This window comes from Equus quagga, chromosome 13, assembly GCF_021613505.1.
Source record: "Equus quagga isolate Etosha38 chromosome 13, UCLA_HA_Equagga_1.0, whole genome shotgun sequence".
NCBI lineage: Eukaryota > Metazoa > Chordata > Mammalia > Perissodactyla > Equidae > Equus > Equus quagga.
The window spans coordinates 97045662-97067133 of record NC_060279.1 but is presented as its reverse complement, the minus strand read 5'-3'; the positions used below and the strand labels follow the sequence as shown (position 1 = coordinate 97067133).

At 53.6% G+C, this 21472-nt stretch overlaps 1 protein-coding gene across 6 annotated transcripts; it reads right to left on the bottom strand.

The window, feature by feature from the left end:
* Window positions 1–459: 459 nt before the first annotated feature.
* COQ8B (coenzyme Q8B) lies at window positions 460–21436 on the bottom strand. 6 transcript variants are annotated; one of them, XM_046680167.1, is made up of 16 exons: window positions 21408–21436; window positions 19664–19739; window positions 17343–17447; window positions 17089–17208; window positions 16877–16943; window positions 15351–15428; window positions 12164–12286; window positions 11935–12020; window positions 10452–10592; window positions 10281–10362; window positions 9429–9522; window positions 7408–7549; window positions 7161–7268; window positions 5053–5118; window positions 1818–1904; window positions 460–1292 (listed from the first exon to the last, which is right to left on the bottom strand). In XM_046680167.1, exons 2-16 carry the CDS (start codon window positions 19664–19666, stop codon window positions 1011–1013), a joined length of 1584 nt encoding a protein of 527 aa, XP_046536123.1. In that variant the 5' UTR covers window positions 19667–19739; window positions 21408–21436; the 3' UTR covers window positions 460–1010. The 6 variants fall into 6 exon arrangements, with proteins under 6 accessions (XP_046536123.1, XP_046536125.1, XP_046536126.1 ...); XM_046680169.1 differs by lacking the exons at window positions 19664–19739; window positions 21408–21436 and adding an exon at window positions 17859–17880; XM_046680170.1 differs by lacking the exons at window positions 19664–19739; window positions 21408–21436 and adding an exon at window positions 17855–17873.
* Window positions 21437–21472: the final 36 nt, after the last annotated feature.

The window sequence follows — 21472 nt, the reverse complement described above, 5'->3', positions numbered from 1 at the left end:
AGGGGAGGGGGAATGAACAGACCCCGGCGTCCTGGTGCGCGAGCGGTTCGGCTTGGGGGGCGGAGGCGCCAGGCTGGGACGAGGGCGCGGTTCTGGCCGCCGCTGCGCCCCCGCCCAATCCTGTGGGTTTGGCAAAGCAGCTGGCAGGGGCATTAAGGCCCATTAGCAAAGGCGAGGTTGCTGGGAGGCGAAGGGAAGGGGCCCGGAGCCTGGGAGGTGGTGTGTGTTGTCGGGGAGGACTTCTCAGCTGCTGCAGCCTTTCGAGCAGGTGGTCAGCACGTGCGGGAGGGGCGGGTGAGGGGGTGGGAGGGAAAGGGGAGAAGGAAGTTCCCGGCAACAGATGGCCCAGGCAGGCCTGGGGCTTTCAGACAAGAGGATGGGAGGGGGCTGGCCATCTGCACCTGGAGGCAGCCCGCGAGCTCCTCCCCCTCCCCCCCAGCGCAGAGAAAAGAGCTGGGGGAAGGGGAGGGCCGCTTTTATTCGGACTGAAGGTTGAAACACCCGCCTTCCCCCTCCCCAACACAGAAAAGATGGACCGGGGAGAAGGCAGCTGGCGGAGGGGCGAGGGAGGCAAAGGTGAGGCTGCCTCCGCCCACCCCCCGCCCCTTTCACTGGCCAGGTCCGCGGGAGACCTGAGGCAGAGGGGAGGGGCTTCCCCTCTAGATGAGTCTGGATCTCCATGATGGCTGCAGGGGTTAAGGCTCTCTCGAAGGTTGGCAGAAATAAATTAATCCCTGGTGTAGGGTTCCTGGGTGCCCACTTTGGAGTGAAGAGGGCAGAAGATGGGGGCGTGAAAGGGAGTTCCCTAGCCCCAGGGTTCCTCAGCCCCCAGGGAAGGGAGCTAGGCAAAATGGGGATGCCCAAGTTGGAGGGGGTCCCCAGACCTGGAGCAGAGTGGGAAGGAGGCATCAGACCAGGGGATGGCCCGCTCTGGGGCCGGAATCACAGGATGGAGTCTCTCTGAGGGGTCTGACCAGACATCGCTCTGGTCAGGAGGCTGCGGGCAGTGGCTATGCCTGGCGACTGGCCCAGTAGCGGTGGTAGGTGTCCTGGAAGAGGTCCCGGCAGGCGATGTGGGCGCGGAGGCGGGCACAGGCTAGGAAAGCCCCTGCCAGCTTGCGGTGCAGGGCATAGGTCTCCTCAGGCGGGGGGCGGAGCCGGTGCCGCAGCAGCACAGGGATGAGAGCCTGCACCCGGCGGGCAGTGTCACCTGCCCCGAAGTCGTAGGGGCCGGGAGTGGCGAAGGGCTCCCCCAGGATCATCACCGCCTCCACGTGGGCGTCAGAGAATGCCTAGGAGTGAAGGAGAGCAGAGGCCCCCAGTACAGTCCTCCACTTACCAGGAAGGGACGCACAGACCTCAATCCCTCAGGGTCTCAAGTATGAACACAAGTGCCACCCCCCGACTCCCCAAAGAGTAATAAGCAGCCTCCACTCCCTCCAGATCCCCTAGGAGACAAGCAGTCCCCTACTCGCAAAAGAAATGGCCCTTCACTTCCTCTCAGAACCTCTGACAGACAAGTAGCCCTCACTTTAGAACAGAGAAGCAGCCTCCAATCCGGACCCCCAGTACCCACTAGCAGTCCCCTACTCCCTCCCCCAGAAAAGTGGCTCCCATTTTCCCAGGGTTCCTGAGTAGCCAAGCAGCCCCCCCCCCCCCCCCCCCCCCCCCCTCCCCAGAGGGCGTTCCCCCCCCCCACTATAGACAAGCAGCCCCCTAGACTTCCCCACTCCCTGAGAGAGTTCCCCCAGTAGAGACAGACAGCTCCGCGCTCCTCCCAGTGGACACCTGCCCCTACTCCTCCAGTGTCTCCTGACCTTGGTTTCAAAGCCTGTGAGGAATCTGAGGTCCCGGGATTTCTGCAGGACCTGGTCTCGGTCTCCGTTGGCTGCAGCCATCACCACCTGGGGGGATGGGCAGAGGGTCAAAGGCCCAGGGCAAGCAAGCCGGGGTTCAAGGAGGGGTCTGCAGCCGGAGCTAGAAGCCTGGCCCTCCCCATACCCACTTTCCTTCTCAGCTCCCTAAGTCCTCTGGCTAGAAGCCTCCCCCTCCTCCCCTTGCCCCCATGTCTCCCTGGAAACTGTCCCAGAGCCTGGGGGTGCAGCTGGTCAGAGGTTCTGCCCACCTCGCTGGGAACACAGCGCCTGCCTGGAAACTACCACAGGGAAACAGCACAGGAAGATAAATGTGAGGGGCTGTCATGGGTCCAAACCCTCAACTGGATGAGGATGTGACTGTGACCCAGAACTGTGGGCGAGGTTGCTCCGGGCCATCTCTGTGACGTCTGTCAATGTCTGTCTCCTGCACTGGATGGGGAGCCCAGAGAGAGCGGGGGTTCTGGTTGGGTGTAGTCCCGTGTGGCACGGGCCGTGGGGCCCAGAAGGCCCTTGGTGAACCTTTGTTTAGCAAATCAGTGTGCAGAGCTGAGCACCAGCCACGAGTGCCCATGGGGAGGGCACACGGACAGACAGACAGAAGTGGGAGCCAGCCTGCCTGGGCTTGATCCCAGCTCTGCCACTTGCTGGCTGGGAGACTCTGGGCAAGTCGCCTTGTCTCAGGCCTCTGCTTTCTCCTCTGTGAAGTGGGGACGAGGAAAGTCTCCTCCTCATGGGGTTGCTGGGAAGATAAAGGAGGTGATGCCTGTGGAGTATTTAGCACTGTGTCTGCGTGTAGGAAGCGTCATGAATATTAGGAGCTGCTGTTCTTCTCAAGAGGTGGCTATGAGGGTCCCCACGTCACAGAAGAGGGAGAAGGCTCAGGGCAGAGAATGGCAAGAAGTAGAGCAGGGCGAGCCCTTAGCCGCTGGGGTGCCCTTCCGTGGGAGGAAGGGGAATACAGGATTAACTCTGGCAGCTCTCTTCTGTCTCAGCTGCCCCTGCCCGAGCCCGTCCGGCCATCTGTCAGGCCTGTGGTCCTCGGGGGCCTGTGTGACAGGGCTTTTTTAAACTGGAAAAGGCTGGGGAGACGGGAGGAGGGCCTGGGGGCGGGAGGGCGGCACAAGATGTCCCAGCTACTCAGAAAGACAGGCCTCGGCTTTGTGTCTCAAGTAGCCTGCAGAGAGGGCCGCAAGGGGCCTGTGTGTGTTGGGGGGAGGATTACCAGCTCCTCCTTCCAGTCCTGATCCCAGGGGTGGCCCCACCATCCTCCAGTCCCCAGGCCAGAGCCCTGGGCCTTGTCCCTCCCCTCCCCTCCCCACAGCCTCCCAGCTCCCAGTCTTTTTTTTTCTTTTTTTTTGAGGAAGATCAGCCCTGAGCTAACTGCTGCCAATCTTCCTCTTTTCGCTGAGGAAGACTGGCCCTGAGCTAACATCCGTGTCCATCTTCCTCAACTTTATGCGTGGGACGCCTGCCACAGCATGGCTTGCCAAGCGGTGCCATGTCTGCACCTGAGATCCAAACCGGCGAACCCCCAGCCGCCGAAGCAGAATGTGCAAACTTAACCGCTGCGCCACCGGGCCAGCCCCTCAGCTCCCAGTCTTAAAGACCAGTATTCAGAGGGAGTTTTCTAATTCCGACTGTGTCCCTCCTCTGCTCAGATCCCTCCGTGGCTCCCCATGGTACCCGGAGGAAGGACAAGCTGCAAAGCATGGCTTCTAAGACCCACAGTGATTTGGCTCCAGCCTCATTGCTGGCTCCTGCTCCACGGGCCCAGTCAGAACATGAACTTGCTGCTGGTCCTCTAGAACCTTACTAAAGCCGTGTGCCACACGAGGACATTTCAGACATTCAGTCAACGATGGACCGCATGTTCGACGGGCACCGGTGAGGTTAGTACCACAGAGCCTAGGTGTGCAGTAGATTGTACCGTCTGGGTTTGTGTAAGTGCACTCTACGGTGTTTCATGACAAAATAGCCTAACGTTGCATTTCTCAGAACGTGTCCTGTCGTTAAGCAACATGGGACTGTACTCCAGGGGCTGTCCCTGTACAAGTAGCTTTGGCGTCACCTGGGGGTGTGTGAGAAACGCAGCATGTGATGCCTGACTCTAGGCAGAAGCTGCATTTTGACAGCATCATGGAGCAGGGTGTTCGTCGTGTACATTACAGTTTGAGAAGTGCTGCTCTAATGGAATACATCTGCTTCCTCACCTCTGGGCCCTTGCACATGTCATCTGTCTGGAGTGCCCTCCCAGCCTCTTCCTGATTGGTCTCCTCATCCCTCAGGTCTCCACTCTGATGTCTCCTCCTCCAGGAAGCTCTCCCTCATCCTCTAGGCTGGGCCAGGCTCCTCCTCTGGGCCCCCACAGTCCCCTGGGCTTCCCCATCCCAGCCCTGACCACTCTGGGTCCTTCTTGTCTGTCCCCTTACTGGCCTGTGAGCTCTGTGACGGCGGGGACCTGGGTTGGATGGGTCACTGTTAACCCCAGTGTTGCCTAGAATAGGTGGGAACAGAGGGCTGTCAGAGAAGGTTTGACTTAACTGAATGATTGGAAGACCAGGTCAAATGTCCAATCTCAACAAGTTAATGAGACGGTGTTGTCTGTGGCCTCTGAGACCAATCAAGCCCGGTGGGCAGGATGGACAGTGGGAGGGACGGGCAACATCAGTAAGGAAACACTTCCTGAGGAGAGCGAGGCCCCTATGGAGCAGCCTGCCGGGGAGGATGTGAGCATAAGGCTGGACACCAAGGCCCTGGACAGTGTGGGTGTGTGGAGGTGACAGGATGGCCGTCGTGGGCCTTTCTGTGAGGAAAGGGCTGGTCAGGGGTTGGGAGCATGGGCTCTGGACCCAGACTGCCTGAGTTTGAATCCCAGGTCTGCTGTGACCTTGGGCAAGTGAATTAACCTCTCTGAGCCCCAGTTACTTCATCTGTAAAATGGGGCTAAAAATGGTCCTTACCCCATAGAGTTGCTGTGTGGCTTAGATCACACAGCACAGGGACAGCAGTTAGAACAGTGCCTGACATAATATTAAGTGCTTGGTATTTCTTGGCTATTGATATTATTATTACGTATGATTTCTTAATTCCAGATACTGTATTTCTCCTTCTCACCCTTGTCTCAGTGTCTGGCTTGAAGCTCGGCCCCTGAGACCCCAGGGTTGGAGGGACTCACCTCGATGTAATGATCTGTGAATTCAGTTCCAAATTCCCGGCTTGCACCGAAGTCCAGCAGGGTCACCTGGAAATGAGGGATGGGGAAAGGGATGCTAGGAGTCCACCCATGCTCCTCACCGTCTACAGGGGTGGCCAGGGTCCCTCCTTGTCCCCCTCCCCCGCCGCCAGAGTCCCCACCCAGCTGCCTCCAGTCTCCACACTTCCAATCCACCCTCACATGAACCTGAAAGGACCCGGCTTTTATTATTTTGGTCCTAATTATTTTTATAATAACATGTTTTAAGCACGGAAGAAAATCCAGAGAATAATATATGGAAAAGTAAAATGAACAGCCACCAATCCCACCCCTCAGCTTAAAATATAAAACACCGCTAGTCCAGGTGGGGCCTCCCGTGTACCCCAGCCTGATCCTCCCTGCCCCATGTCCCCATCCTCTCTTCCATGGTCCCCACTTTCCTGAAATTATTATTATTAAATTATGATATCCTGAAATTCCCAGGTGTGCATTTCTATATTTTATACACATATGTATACGCATGAACAACATGGGCATACATATTGTACAATACACAGTAATCTTTTTGCCTATTTTAAAACTTCATCTAAATGGTATTTATGACGGTTATCCTGCAACTTGTTATCTGTGCCCGACATGGTTTTGCGATTTATTCCATTGCCACGTGCAGTTCCAGCTCGTTCATTCATTTTTCACTGCTGTGTGAAGACTCTGCTGTGTGACTATATCACAATGCATTTATCTGGTGGATGGACATGCTGGGTGTTTCTGGGTTTTGCTGTTAGAAACAGTGCTCGATGAACACACATGTACGAGTTTCTCTAGGGCAGTGAGTTCAAACTCTCGATCACAACCCACAGTAAGAAGTACAGACCACGCTGGGTGCCAGTGCTCATGCACATGTAAATGTAAATGTCAAACAAAAGTGTCCCGAAATAATACGGATCCCTCCCATCTGCGACACCCTGCTATTTTCTATTCTATGCCGTTAAAACAAAAATACTGTTGAGACCCAGTAAATCGATGTCAGGACTCCTATCACCCCCAGAGTCAGAAAAACACCTACCTCCCTGGGGAATGAGCCTAGGAGAGGATGCAGGGGGTATGTGTACTTGGCGGGAGGGGATGACAAGGGACTGAGGCTGGAGACTCAGATGGGCCACAGCATACTCGGCAAAGGGCTCAGACTTGATCCCGAGGGTGCTGGGGAGCTGTGATGGGGACAGACTGGGTACGTACCACTTTGAGAGCCATTTGGCAACCACGCACACTGAGAGTCTTGCCGTCCAAAGTTTCGCCCCAGGCCTGTGGACACCCTGTGTCCTTGGCTGGGAACACTCTTCCCTGCTCTTTGGATGGCTGTCCCTTCTCACACTTCTGGTTTCAGCTCTAATGGCACTTCCTTTAAGAAGCCTTCCTTGATCCCCCTCTGCCACCTGGGCTGGGTGGGCCACTTTCCCTGGCTCCCCACAACCCCCTCCACCTCCCCGATCACTGCCCACTCTGGCCTGGGCCTCCCCATCATGGGCCTAACACCTCTAGGTCATCACTGTCTGGTCACGGGTCCCCCTGTTAGACAGGGAACTCAGAAGGCGAGGATCAGGGATGTCTTGCCATCGCTGTCAAGAGGCAGACAGTGGGTGCTTGGTGTGCTCTAAAGGAAGGACAAGTGTGGTAGTGGTGACTTACTGCCTTCCAAAAGTTGTGCTCTGTCTTCTATACTGTCACACTGCCAGTAGGAAGCCACTGCCTAGCCAAGGACTCCATTTCCCAGCATCCCTTGCCCCTAGACAGGCCATGTGACCAGTTCTCACCAATGGAATGGTAAAGGGACTGGCCAAGGCAGTTAGGCAGGGGGTTACCTTCTCAGCCTCTCTTTCCCCTTCCACTGGAAGCAGAGCATTGCCAGGCCTAGGGGCTGACACAATCAGAGAAGGGAAGGAGCCTGGGTCCCTGAATCACCACATGCAGAAGGACCACCCCAGCCTGTTGCGAGGGTAATAAACTACTATTGCATTGAGCTACTGAACTATCAGGAAATATTTCTTACAATAGCTAATGTACCCTGACATACATCACAAGGAACCGACCTGGTGGCTGGAGGCATCATACAGGAAGTTGGCCCAGTTGGGGTCCGTCTGCATGAATCGGAACTCAAACAGCTCCCGCAGACACAGCCTCAGGAGCTGGAAGCAAATCTGGGGCAGGGAGAAGGAGGAACAGACACCTCAGAGTGACCCGCCCCTGTAAAGCTCTCTCTGGCCTGGAGAAGGACCGTGGGTATGGCCAGCCCTGCCCTGGGCAGCACCCTTCCTACTGTCCCACAAGACCACGTACCTGGTTCCGGATGTCCTGGCTCAGGCCCTGGCACTGGTCCAGGGGCACCCCTCCAGCCAGCTCCATGCCCAGCACCCGCGTCGTGCACAGCTCCTTAATCACAGCCGGCACCCGGAAGAAGGGGTCATCCGCCAACAGCTGCCTGAGACAAGAGACAAGAGAGGGGAGGGGAGAAGACTTTGTACTTCAGGCCCCTATGGCCCAGCTCGAGGCCTCCTCCTCTGAGAAGTCCTCCATGAATGGCTGATGTCTTGCCTTCCCTCCTGCCCTCCTCTTGCTTCTGTCTGCCCTGAGTGATGGCCAAGACCTGGCTGGACTGACATGCACTCAGACATGTCACTCACTCATTCCGCAAATATCTCCACAGCACCCACTCTGCCTGCCCCTAAGCGGGGTGCTACTGGAGACCCAGCTGCCACTTTCCCACTAGAAACATTGGTATGACTTCCGGTTGTCCCAGTGTGAGCTCAATGTATTTAGCTTGCTGATCATTACTTTTTCATCAACTCATTAATTAATCCATCCAAAAAACAGTCACTGATATAAAAATCTCTGAGTCCATAGTGGTACTCATTGGTCACTCCGTGGAGTCACTGGTTCATAAGGGGAAAGCGTCCCTCTCGGTCTTGGTCCCTGTGCTGGACAATGGGCAGAGTAGCAGAGGAGTGTGGGTCTGCCCACCACACACACGGGAGACCACACTCTCACAAACAAAGAGACCGATCAGAGATTGAGATGAGTGTGTCAGGGTAAGATTGGGGAGGCAAAGAGTATGAGCGTGGCCTGTGGCTGGCGATCTGTGGGATGGGTGGAGCAGAGCGGTGGGGAGCAGGGAGACGGGGAGGGGCCAGGGGAATGATCTGGGCTTTATCCGAAGGGCACTAGGAAATCCTGTGTGTGTGTTGGGGGGTTGTCTCAGAGACCCCCAGGGAGTGCTCTGGCCCAGCCCACCTCGCACCCTCTTCCTCAACATCTTGCTTCCTTCGGGACTTGTATTTTTGTCCTCGTTTATAAATCTCTGATTTTGAACCACTCCTCATGGGCCATGCCCCGTGCTAAGCATTTAACCAGCACAATTCCCTTTTATCCTCACTCTCCTAGAAGGAGGTTACCCTTCCGAGGCCACTGTGCAGAGTGAGGCCACCCAGCCTGTGAGGGGCTGACCCGGGACTGGATCCCACATCTGAGGCCAGGGCCCATGCCCCTAACCACTGCTTCTACTGCCCTTTCTCTCGCTCCATTGTCTACAGAGCTTGGCTCAATAAATGTGTGGGCCACACTCCACACTGTGGTCTAATGAATTGCTGCCCATCACAATGCTTCTAAGATACAGCCGCATTGTTCTCTGTATCTGTCATTCATTCCTTTTCACTGCTGTATGACAGTCCACTGATGAATATGCCATCATTTATTTATCCACCCTGTGGGCTGAATTTGATAGATCTGAGTTGTTTCCAGTTTGGGGCCATTGCTGGGGCTGAGCATCCTGGAACAGTCTGATGGTGTCTACTGGTGTCAGGGTCCCTAGAGGAGTTAGCAAGGATGACTGTTGGGATGTAGGTGAATATCAAGCCTTGATGATGCCAGATTGTTCTCCAAAATGCTTCGATCAATTTCTCCTTCTGCCCGTGGTGCACAGGGAGGCCCTGGAGCCCTCTCCTCTCCAACTCCTGACAGTGAGACCGCTTCATCTTTGTCAGTATCTCCTTGTGCGGTTAAGTGCCTGTTGACAAGTCCGTCTCCCCCATCAGATGGCAGGGCTTATGTGCCCCGTTCGAAAGAGGAGGAAACTGACACGGAGAGGACGTGACCTGCCCAAGCTCCCAGAGGACCCAGGGGGTAAATGAAGTAATGAGTGAAGGGACGGATGGATGAACAAATGAAAGAAGAGACAAGAGTTTGCCAGCCCCACCCCAGGGCTCCAGCTGCCAGAGGCTGTGGGGGCATCCACCTCCCGTTCATCCAGGGAGGGGAGCTGGAGGGACCAGGTCCTTGAGGGGCCTGCAGGGGGCTCAGCTCACCTGAAGTTCTGGGCACAAGCCGCTTCCCGACGGTAGTCACACTCCCAAGCCAGCTCCTGCTGCAAGGCCTGCAGGCTCTGCTCAGCAAACAGGCCTGAGGGGGCGGTGGAGGCAGCCACATCAGCCAGGGAACGCCACAGCCTGTCCCCTCCACCTCCCGCCCAACCCCTCAGGCTCCTAGTCATGACGATTGTGTTACTGGTGTCTCCTCCTCTCCGTCTTGCTGTCCCTCACAGCTTCTGCTACGTGCCTTTTACCTGCATCGTCTGTCCACACACTTCTGCTCTTCTGAAGCCCCTCTCCTGGGGTCTGTCTCTCTGACAGGCACATACAACAGTCCCGCGAGGCATCTCTTTCATAGTCACACATGCCACCTCCTCGGTCTCTTTTCCCTACTGTCTCTCGCACACTGCTCTCTGCCTCTTAATCTTACTTCTAGGCCTGCCTCTCTGTCTCTCCCTCTCGCTCACACACACACCCTGCTCCATTGTCTCCAGGCGCTTTCTCACATGCTGTAGCACAAACACAAGGGCCCGCTTACCCTGCCTTCCTGCGTCTGTGGCTCTTTTTTGCACCTGCTGTCCCCCTTTGCACATCCTCTGTGTGTCTGTTTCTCGATTTTGGTCTGGGCGTCCGTCTCTCTGTTGCAATCTCTAGTTTGTCTTTTTCTCACATGTTCCTACTCTCTGGGCTCTCCCTGCTTGGTGTCCCTTCTTTCTGTCTCAAACGCACAGACTTACACATTCACTCACACACACGGCGCACCCTGCCCCAAGCCGGCTGCCCTCCCTCCGTCCAGCCCCTCTCTTCGGGGTATCCCGCCCACACTCAGGGGTGGAGCGGGCGCCTCACCCTCCGGCAGGGCCACGCTCATCTTGAGCACCGCCAGCAGGTTCTGCATGTCGCTCTGAATGCTCTGGGCAACACCTGGGTACTGCGAGGGAGGAAGGGCCGGAGGGTGGGAGTCACTCCTCTGAAACAGCAGGGTGCCCACCCCCGCTCCTGCCCCGTCTCCCCTCTCACCTGGATCTTCACGGCGACCTCTGTCCCGTCCCTCAGCAGGCCCTGGTGCACCTGCCCGATTGACGCAGCGGCAAAGGGCACCTCCTCCAAAGAGGCCACCTTGGCCTGCCAGTCTGTGCCGAGCTCCTCCTCGAGAACTCTCTGTGGAGGGTGATTGTGACAACTGTCATCATGGTGAAGGGCAGCTGAGTTTACTCCCTGGGCTGAGCGCTTTGCGTATTAATAACCCCACTCACCACACACTGGGCCCTGGGCTAAGCTCTTGGCTACTATCCCACTTTACAGACGAGGAAACTGAGGCTGAGAGAGAAGTCTCTTGGCCAAGGTGACGAGCCAGGCGCTGGCAAACTGGGAGGCCCAGCGTGAGCCTGTACTCCTGAGGCTGTGCGGGCTGTTGTGGGGACTGCTATCGTGTATAGTGAAGACTGATAATAATCCTTCATTATACTCATATATTGTATTATTAACTCAAAGTTAATGTGATAAAGAAGAGCTGACGATTACAGAGGGCCTCCTGTGGGCCGGGTCCATTCCAGAGTGGCTCAGCAAGGGGCAGTAATTACCCAGAGTCGCATGGCGAGTAAGCAGAACAGAGATCAGAAGGAAGGCAGGGGCTGGCCCGGTGGCGCAGCGGTTAAGTGTGCACGTTCCACTTTGGCCACCCGGGGTCCGCCGGTTCAGATCCCGGGTGCAGACATGGCACTGCTTGGCAAGCCATGCTGTGGTAGGCATCCCACATATAAAGCAGAGGAAGATGGGCACGGGTGTTAGCTCAGGGCCAACCTTCCTCAGCAAAAAGAGGAGAATTGGTGGCAGATGTTAGCTCAGGGCTAATCTTCCTCAAAAAAAATTAAAAATTAAAAAAAAAAAAGAAGGCAGGCAGGCGGCTGGACTCTGGATTCTACACCCTCACCCAGTTATTAGAAGAACAGCTCATGTCTTGGGCACTTACTCAGTGCCAGGCGCTGTGCCAACCTATTTACAGACATGATGTCCTTTAATTACAAAACCAGTAATAATAATAGCAAAAACTCGCACGTCACTCCTGGTGTGTCAGAAACCCTTCTAAGTGCTTTCCATATACTAATTTACGTGACCCTAGGATGTCGGTGATGCAATCACCATTGCCACTTCACAGATGAGGTAACTGAGGCACAGAGAGGTCAGGCCACATGTCTGAGATCACACAGGTAGTAAGCAGCAGAGCCAGGGTTTGAACTCACGGAGTCTGGCCCCTAACCACTGCACATCACTGCCTCTTTATCAGCCGTGACAGAGCCTGCCAGGGACTGGACTGAGCACCCCGCACCATTCTCTCAGTTAATCAACACAACACTCCTCTGAGATGTGAGCTTTAGTGATCCCCATTTTATAGATGGGGAAACTGAGACTAGAGTCAGATGAGGAGTCGAGCAATGAAGCCAGGAGGCTCAGGCAGGTGGAGCACGCCTCCCCGGCCAGCCTCGCCCCGGCAGGCACTCACCAGCATCTGCCAGCGGGGCATGAAGTCGGCGCTCTGGCGGACCCGCTCGAAGATGCGCTGCAGCTGGGGGCTGATGAAGCTGTTGTCTTGGGAGACAGCGGGACAAGGGAAGCAGTGAGCGAGGAGCCAAGGAGGGGCCCCTGTGGGAGTATCTGAAGTCGGGGCTTGTTGATGGGTGGGGCGGGGGAGAAGTGAGGCCAGGGGTCAGGAGTCGAGGGTCATGCTGTACCCTGGATGCTGAGCATTTGGCCAATCTTGAGGGCGGCCCCTCGAACTGTACACAAGGTCTGCACAATCCGCTCGGCGTTGGCCTCCGACAGCAAAGGGCTGGAGCCTGGCTGGGAGCTGCCTTCTGGGGTGGAGAGAATGATCATTCGTATGACAACCACAAAAATAATCATTATGACACCATAGCGCCACTGCACACCCACTCGAATGGCTAAAATGAAAAAGACAATACCAAGTGTGGGCAGAGATATGGAGCAGCCTGAATGCCAACACTGCTGATGAGAGAGCCAGTCATGGCACAGGCCCTTTGGAAGACAGTTGGGAAGTTTCTAGTAAAGCACACACCTACACCTGAGGCAATTCTGCCCTAGATCTATACCCAAGAGAAACATATAAATGTGTCCACGGACAGATCTTCCAGGAAGGTTCCTGGCAGCACTATTTGTAACAGTCCCAAACTGGAAATAACCCAAATGACCATCAACAGAATGAACAAAGGAATTGTGGAACAGTCACAGAGTGACGACTACAGTAATGAATAAACAACCCACGTCTACTCAGAGCAACGTGGATGCATCTCTCAACAGGATGTTGGGCAGAAGAAGCCAGACACAGACGAGAATACAATGCCCGATTACATTGGTGTAAAGAGAAGAACAGGAAAAACTAATCTCCCGGGTCACAAGCCGGGATAGTGGTTACCCTTGGTGAGGGGAGTGGCCAGGACGGGGCGTGAGGGGGGCTTCTGGAGACCCAGGGCAGTGATTCTCAAAATGTGGACCGCAGTCCCCTGAGGGTCCCTGAGACCCTTCAGGAGGGTCTGTGAGGTCAAAACTATTTTCATAATAATATTAATACGTTATTTGCCCTTTTTGACTCTCATTCTCCCAGACACGTTCAGTGGAGTTTCCCCGAAGCCCCACGACCTGTGATGATGTCATTGCTGACGGCCGAGGGAATATGTGTGTATATTCCTGTGTTTTAAAAATTTCTCAGTTTTAATCTCTGATATAGTAAATATCCGTAAACTATAACCCACATAAACAAGCTCTTGGGAGCCCTCATTCTATGTTTTAACAGCTTTCTTGAGCTATAATTCACATACCATTTAATTCACCCATTTAAGCTGTACAGTTCAATGGCTTCTAGTATATTCAGTTTTCCAGCTATTGCTACAACCAATTTTGGAAGATTTTCATCACCCCAAAAATAAACCCCATACCTATTAGCAGTCACCCCCCCATTTCTCCCAACTCCCTCCCCGTGAGCTCCTGGAAACCATTAATCTACTTCCTGTCTCTATAGATTTCCCTCTTCTGGACATTTCATATAAATGGAATCACACAGTATGTGGCCTCCTGTGTCTGGCTTCTTTCACTTAAGACAATGTTTTCAAGCGTCATCCACATTGTAGCTAGGATCAGTACTTCATCCCTTTTGATGGCCGAACGATGTCCCATTGTATGGATATCACACATTTTGTTTATCGAGTCCTCAGTTTTAACAGTGTGCAGGGATCCTGAGACCAAAACGTTTGAGAACTGCTGTTCTAGGGTTTCTTGATCTGGGTGCACAGACGTGTCCACTTTGTGAAAATGAACCAAGCTGAATGCTTATGTTATGTGCACAGTTCTATATGCAAATTATATTCTTATTCGGTAAATCGTTTATTAAGCTCTTATTTATTTTATAAAAAACTTACTGAGCTCTTTACTGAGGGCTCACCCTGTGCCAGGCAGAATTGTAAGTGTCTCTGTGGATTCTCTGGCTGAATCCTCACAATCATCCCAAGAAGTGAGAACTACCAATGCCTTAATTTTTGAGGTGAGGAAGCAAGAGATTCAGAGAGGTACAGTGCCTGGCCCTGGGTCACACAGCACAGGTGGAGCAGGGTGGAGACTCAGGTTGTGGACTCAGCTTAATCTTCCACCTACCCTTAACTTGTTTTTCTTTTTTTTTGAGGAAGATTAGCCCTGAGCTAACATCTGCCGGCAATCCTCCTCTTTTTGCTGAGGAAGACTGGCCCTGAGCTAACATTCGTGCCTATCTTCCTCTACTTTATTTGTGGGATGCCTACCACAGCATGGCTTGCCAAGCAGTGCCATGTCTGCACCCGGGATCCGAACCAGCGAACCCCGGGTCGCTGAAGCGGAATGTGCGAACTTAACTGCTGCGCCACCGGGCCAGCCTTACCCTTAACTTTTTATTTTGAAAAAAATCCAAACAGACAGAAAACTTGCACACATAGTATCATGAACACCCGCACGTTTGACTCAACATTTTAACAGTCTCATCTTCTTTTTCTGTTTGTGAACCCAAACACTTACCACTATTTTTTGCTCATCCATTTGCATGTAGTTGTACTTGACCTGTGCTAATAAGGCTATTCTCTACACAATCCCAGGGCCGTAATCACACCTAAGAAAATTAACACTACGGGGCGGGCCCCGTGGCCAAGTGGTTAAGTTCGAGCGCTCTGCTTCGGTGGCCCAGGGTTACGCCAGCTCAGATCATGGGCGCGGACACGGCACTGCTCATCAGGCCATGCTGAGGCGGCATCCCACATGCCACAACTAGAAGGACCCACAACTAAAAATATACAACTATGTACCGGGGGGCTTTGGGGAGAAAAAAGGAAAAATAAAATCTTTAAAAAAAAAAAGAATGAAAATTCACACTGAATCTCTAATATCTACTATCCGGTCCGTATTCAGATTTTGCCAGTTGTCCCTGAGAGTTTTTTATACTTATTTTTTTCAAACTAACATCCAATCATGGTTCACACATTCCATTTGTCAGTTATGATCTCTTTTTAATCTCGACTCTCCACCCCCAGTTTTGTTTCACGACTCTGACTTGTTGGGGAATTCTGCCCACAAACGCTGATCTCTACTCATCTCCTTCCATCCCTGTTGTACACAGACCCCAGTGGCACTCCTGTTTTCAGCTTCCCTCTCCTGCTCCGAGTTAGGAACTAAACTCTCCATGGCTTAAATCTTTTTCTCACGTGATACGCTTCTACCCATCACAGCCCTGATGGTGGCTTCACCCTGTTCTGAGCATTTCGCAATGACCCAAGGGGTGGATATATTATCATCACCTCCATTTTCCAGACGAGGAAACTGGGGCTCCGAGAGGTGAAGCCACTTGCCCCAAGTCACACAGCAAGGCCACTGTGGCTCACTCACCTGATTGTCGATGTCCTCCTGGCAGGGACTTCTTAGCCACCTCAGCCAGCGCTCCAAGTCCCAAGCCCACAGCCAGTCCTGGGGAGTGAGAGAGCAGCCTGAGTGCCCGCTTGCCCGGGCGTTCCCCAGACCCTCTCTGCTCTCTCAGTCTCTTTCTAAGCACCCTTGTCTCCCACCTCTTTGTTGCCAGCTCTCTGTCCTCCGCTCAACCTCTGACTCCCTCCCTCCCTGCTTGGGCTTCCCTCCAAGGTGAGGCCACCTATTTCTCGATCCGTCTCTCCACGTCTCTGTCTCCCATGTCAGCAGTTCTCACCCCTGGCTGCACATCTGAGTCACGTGAGGAGTTTTGGTAAATACAATGGTCAGGCCCTGCTACAGAGCTTCTGATTCAAATGGCATGAGATGAGGCCTTGGAATTCGCTGTTATTTTTAAGCATCCCAGATGATTCTAGTGTGTAGCCAAGGGTAAGAAGGCCTCAAAATAATCCCCCTGGGTCTCCCCGTCATCCTAGGACTCCTGTTTCTCTGTCCACACCTCCTCCTCTTCATGCTCACCTCTCCCTTTCTAAATCAGTTACTTCTCTCTCTCTCCCCTTCGCTCCACTTGGCACGTCTGTCTAGGCCTCTTTCTCTCTGTTCTCCCTTTTGATGTTATCTCTCCAGCTCTGATTCCCTCTGCCCCCTCTGTCTCCTTGGCTCCAAAGACATCTAGAGTTTCTCTGTCTTTTTCACTGTTACCACCTCTGTAAATTACCGTAGCTGGCATTTTCTGAGCACTTCCTACCTGGCAGGAACCATTCCTAGTGCCTCATATGCATTAACTCATTTTGTCCTCACACCCTCATGAGAAAAGTTTTACAGGAAAACTTCCGTTTTACAGAAAAGGAAATTGAGGCTCAGAGAATAACTCATCCAGAGTCACAAAGTGAGGACACAGCAGAATCGTTCCTTGAAACTTGGGCAGCCTGGTATCACAGATCTAACCAGGGCATTCCACTCCTTCTTTATACTGTGAAATGGTATGTTTAAAACTTGAACCGTGACCCACAGTAAAGAAGTCATTTGCATTATAACCGGTAGAGACCAATGTACGTACAATATTTCATGAAATAAGACTTTCCCTTACTCTGCAGGGGCACTCATATTTTCCATTTTATTCTTTTTCATGCTGGTTGCAACCCACTAAATTATTTCATGCAGATTGTGACCTGAAGTTTGATCATTCCTGTTGCGTGACCTGGCGTCAAGTCCCTTCACCTCCCTTAGCCTCTATCTCCTCATCTACAGAATGGAAATAAACACTCATTGAGTCAGTGCAGAGATCACATGTGCTTGAGGCCTTGTACATTCCACGTTCTCAAAAAATGTTAAGTTCCTCTCTGTTCCTCTTGGTTTTGCAGGCCTTTGCCTTCCTTCTCTTTCCATCTCTCCCTCCCTTCTCTGTCTCTGATTCACCCTCTCCCTTGCTTCATTCGGTAAATGTTGCCTCCTCTGATCTGGGTCACATCTCCCCGGGGCACACCTACCCCCAAAGTTGGCCAAGCGGCTGATGCGGGAGGCGGGCACCTTGCGTTCTCGAGAGCGATCACTCAGCTGGGAAATGGGGAAAAGGTGTGAGGGCGGGAGGGTGGGCATAGCGTCCAGGGAGTCCAACCAACGTGCCTCCACACCATTCCCCAAGCTCAGGAGGCCAGCTGCCTTCAGGCAGTGTTGCTGGGTGAGTGGGGGGCAATGATACCTGGGGCCGGGGTGTCTTCCTGATCCGGGCCTCCCGTGCCCGGCGAATGTCTTCCTCACCCAGACCTCTGCCTGGCCCATCCTGATGAAGCTTTTGGGCCCAAGAACCCCCACATGGCCCCTGCAAGAGACATGGACACTGGTAAGGAGTGGAGGACACGAGTGTGCCTGACCCTTTTGGACCCTCCCTCTCCTTTTACTCCCTGAAGGCTCCCTCAGCCTCTTGCCCTGGGAGACCACTCCCCAGCCTCTTACCCACCAGTGGGGCCCAGGCCTCGGGGCCCCACAAGGCAGACCAACAGTCCGACCCAGCTGTCCACAGGTCCCCCGCAGGAGGCCCCCCACCTCCAGCCACATCGCCTGGGGGAGAAGAGGAGGGATTTTTCCGGTGGGAGTTGTGGGATTTCCACTCCAGGCTTTGCCCCAGTCTTTGCCAAGCCCTCACATTCCTCCGCGTACACCCTAAACTAAGACCCCCACCCATCAGACTTCCCCCTCGGTTAATAGGCCCCCAGTTTCTCCTGGTTCCCTCTCTCGTTGCTAGAAACCCACAGCTCTTCCTGCGCGCCTCCCTAAACCCACTTTCCCCCTGTCCCGCGCCTCCCCCGTGGCTAGACACCCACAGATCCTCCAGGGCTACCTCTTGGCTTCTCTGGGAGCCCCCCCTCATTGCTAGGCACCGCCTTTCCCTCTGTTGCTAGGCACCCACAATTCCTCCCGTGTCCCCCCTACCCGGTTACTGGGCACCTCCCCCCGTTGCTAAGCACCCACTGCTCCCGGGCTCCGGATCCGCTACGCTCGAAGGCCTCTTGCGCTTCCGGGAGTTCCCGAAAGCCCGCCCCCTCCGGTCAGCCAGCCAATGGCGGAGCAGCAGCTCTCTGACTGGCACGAAGCACGCCCAGCCGTGCGTGAGGGGGCGGAGCCGGGGGCGGGGTCTAAGGGTGGGCTTTGAGGCCTGCTGGGGATTTTGCCGGGGCAGGCGGGAGCGCTCACGTGCCTTTTTACGCCCTTCCCTCGGTTCAGGGGTCTTTGTACGCGGGGGTCTTTTTTGCAAACACCCCCGCCCCCCGCCCCCGCCCCTTACGAAGTTCACACCTCTCCTCTGCGCCAACATCTTGCTAACCTCCCTTCTTCTTTTTTCTTTTAAAGCTTTTATTTTTTCCTTTTTCTCCCCAAAGCCCCTGGGTACATAGTTGTGTATTTTTAGTTGTGGGTCCTTCTAGTTGTGGCATGTGGAATGCCGCCTCAACCTGGCCTGATGGGCTGTGCCGTGTCTGTCCCCAGGATCCGAACCGATGAACCCAGGCCACCGAAGCGGGGCGCGACAACTTAACTACTAGGCCACTGGCCGGCAGGTCCCCCACCAACCTCCCTTCTTATTTTTACCCCCAACAGGCTCAACATCCCTCCTTGGAACACACATCTTCCCAGCAAACATTTCCCTTGCACATGGAACCCCTCCACTTTACACAGCCATCCTCTGCTTCAAACACCCACAGCCGGGCACCCAGCCTCTCCCCTTGCACACATCGACCCCCTGCCTTGCTCTCCAACTGTCGCTCCCACACCCTCGACTCTCCCGTGTACCTAACCCCCCTCGCACTCAGCCCCTCGCACACTGGGCCCCTGTTCCGTCGTACACTCTGCTCTCTCTGCTCCCCGCCCACCTGCAGGATGGTGTGAGTGGGAGCCCTCTGTTTCCTGTTGGCCTGACATTTCCCAGAACACACTCAGCCAAGATTCCCAATGCTGAGTCAGGAGCCTTGGCATCCCAGAAAAACAGCTTCCAGCCCATCTGGGTGTGTGTGTATAGTGGGGGATAGGCTTAAAGCCTGCTCCCCCCACAGCAGGCTGACTCACCCCTCTTCTCACAGTCTGGAACAGAAGCAGCTGGCTGGGGCATCTCTCCCACCCCTGGGAGAGGGAGGGATGTGACGCTTCCCCCACCCGTCTCTAACCCCCTTTGTCAGGAGTCAGACCTCCCTGTCTCTGTCCCTGTGCTGTGTGACCTCAGAAAAGCCTCAACCCTTTTTGGACCTCAGCTTCCCAACCTGTATGATACATTACGGGGCCCCTGCTATGCCTCTCATTGGTCTGTGAAAAGATGACTCATTTTAGAGCCCTGGGCCTGTGCCCAATGCCCCTCTCCCAGGTGACTCAATTTCAAGACAGAAACCACCCCCTGTCTCCCTCCAGACATAAAGGTCTGACTCAGGAGCTGCGTGACAGCTCACCCTTGGGGGCAAATCTATATAAAAAGCACCTATGACAATAACTAACTCTACCGGACTGTGGCTGATGGTGCCAAACCTAGCGCCACTGCTTCACAAACAGGAGGTCATATCAGATAGCCTGGTGGCTAAAGGCTGACAGACTTCTGAGCCTCAGTGTCTCCATCTGTAAAAGGGGGACAGTGGCACTGCCTCTTGCTCAGTGTTGGTGAGAGAGAGATGCAGTTAAACAGTGTCTGTAAAGAGACTGGCACAGGGCCTGGTTCAGAACAAGAGCTCTATACATGGGAGAAATTGCTTACCGAAAAAAAGTCATTCTTTTCAAAATTCCTATTAACCACTTACCATGTGCTTTTCTAGACACTGGGGACACAGCAAGGAACAACACAGGCAAAAATCTTCGTCCTCTTGGTGCTGGCTTCTTGTGAGGGGCACAATATACAAAATAAAATAACTCTATTTAATAAGGTGACATGTGTTAAATAGAAAAACCAGGGAAGGGGGGCAGGAAGTGGAGTGAAGTTTGTGAGTTGAAATAGTGTGGTCAGAGAAGGCCTTACTGAGGAGGTGATGTTTGAGTAAAGACTTGAAGGAGGTGAAGGAGAGAGCTATTGGAATATCTGAGGGAAGAATGTTCCAGGCAGAGGGAATAACCAGTACAAAGGCCCTGTGGTGGAAGATATCTCAGAGAAACAGGAGAGAAGCCAATGGGCAGAGTGAATGAGGGGAAAAGAGAGAGGAGAAGAGGTTGAGAGTTAACTGGAGCCAGATCACAGAGGGTATAGTGAGTCATGGTGAAGACTGTGGCTTTTGCCCTGAGTGGGATGGGAACTGATGAGGATGAAGGCTGCTCCAGGGAGAGAAGCCCAAGGTGTCCTGCCCTACATACTGATCTGTATCATCTTCCAGGAAGCATAGGACGTCCTGACTTAATCCGATCTGATTCTTATCTAAAGTTACCAGACCCCACCTGCACTGATACCATTTTAATGATTTTTTTCATGATCTTTCCTTTGTCTTGTACAGAAATAACTCACATACCTATGCCTTATAAATTTAGCTCTAACCCTCAACACATTGCAGCTCTTACTGCCCATGGGTCCTGTCCCCATGCAATTCCATACTATTCTCTGAATAAAAGAGCACTACTGCCAAACCTTGAGAGTCCAAGAAATCTTTCTTTCGACTCCTTGACTCACCCAGCCCCCATCAGGAAGCATGGAGGGTTCTGAGCAGAGGAGGGACATGATCTGATTTAGAGAAAATACTCCTACTTCCGGCTCTTCCTCCAATACCCCCAGCCTCAAAAGCAAGTTAGACCACCCCAAAAGCCCAGACGATGGGTTGGGTGGGCCTGGGTTCAAATGTATACAACTTAGATGCGTGACCTTGACCTCACTGCTTTGCCTTTCTGTGCAATGGGGATGGTGATCCCCACTTTACAACATTTGGGGTATAAAGTGGCAAGTATAGCGCTGGCACAAAGCAAGTGCACTAATGTCAATGCTATAAATAAATAAAAATTCCCATAACAACCCTGTGAAAAATTTATCATCACTATCCCCCTTTTACACATGAGGAAACTGAGGCCCAGAGGAAACAGTCTGTTGGGAAAGATCATCCCAGAAGTGAGTGTTGGAGCCAGGATTTGAAACCAAGCATCTTAGCCTCAGAATTAAGGCCCTGGCTTTGCCTTTCATCTAACCTCCCTTTGACCTTGAGAGAAATTCTTTCGTTGTTCTAGGCCATTTCCCTCTTAGTAAAAGGGCTTGGCTTTTGTGGCATTGAACACATTTTCTCGAAACAAAATATTGTGTTTCCTCATTTTACAGGTGAGAACATTCAGGCTGGGGCAAGGGGGTAGGGAGCATAAATCACTCGCTGAAGGTAACACAGCTAGGAAGTGGCAGAGGCGGGTCTCGAACCACGTCCTTGGAATTCCCGAGTCTTTGAAAGTCAGTCCCTGCCCTGGGAGAAGAATGGGCGCGCTGCTGGACTGGTCACCGAGGGCTGTAGAGAGGCTAAACTGGTCACTCGAAGGTGTAGAGGAAGGATGGATTGGTTGCGGGAGGCTAGGAAACGGCCTTACCAGCCCGCGACCCGGCGCCCGGCGCCACAGACCCAGCCTGGACCAGCGTCCGGCGCTCCGAGCCC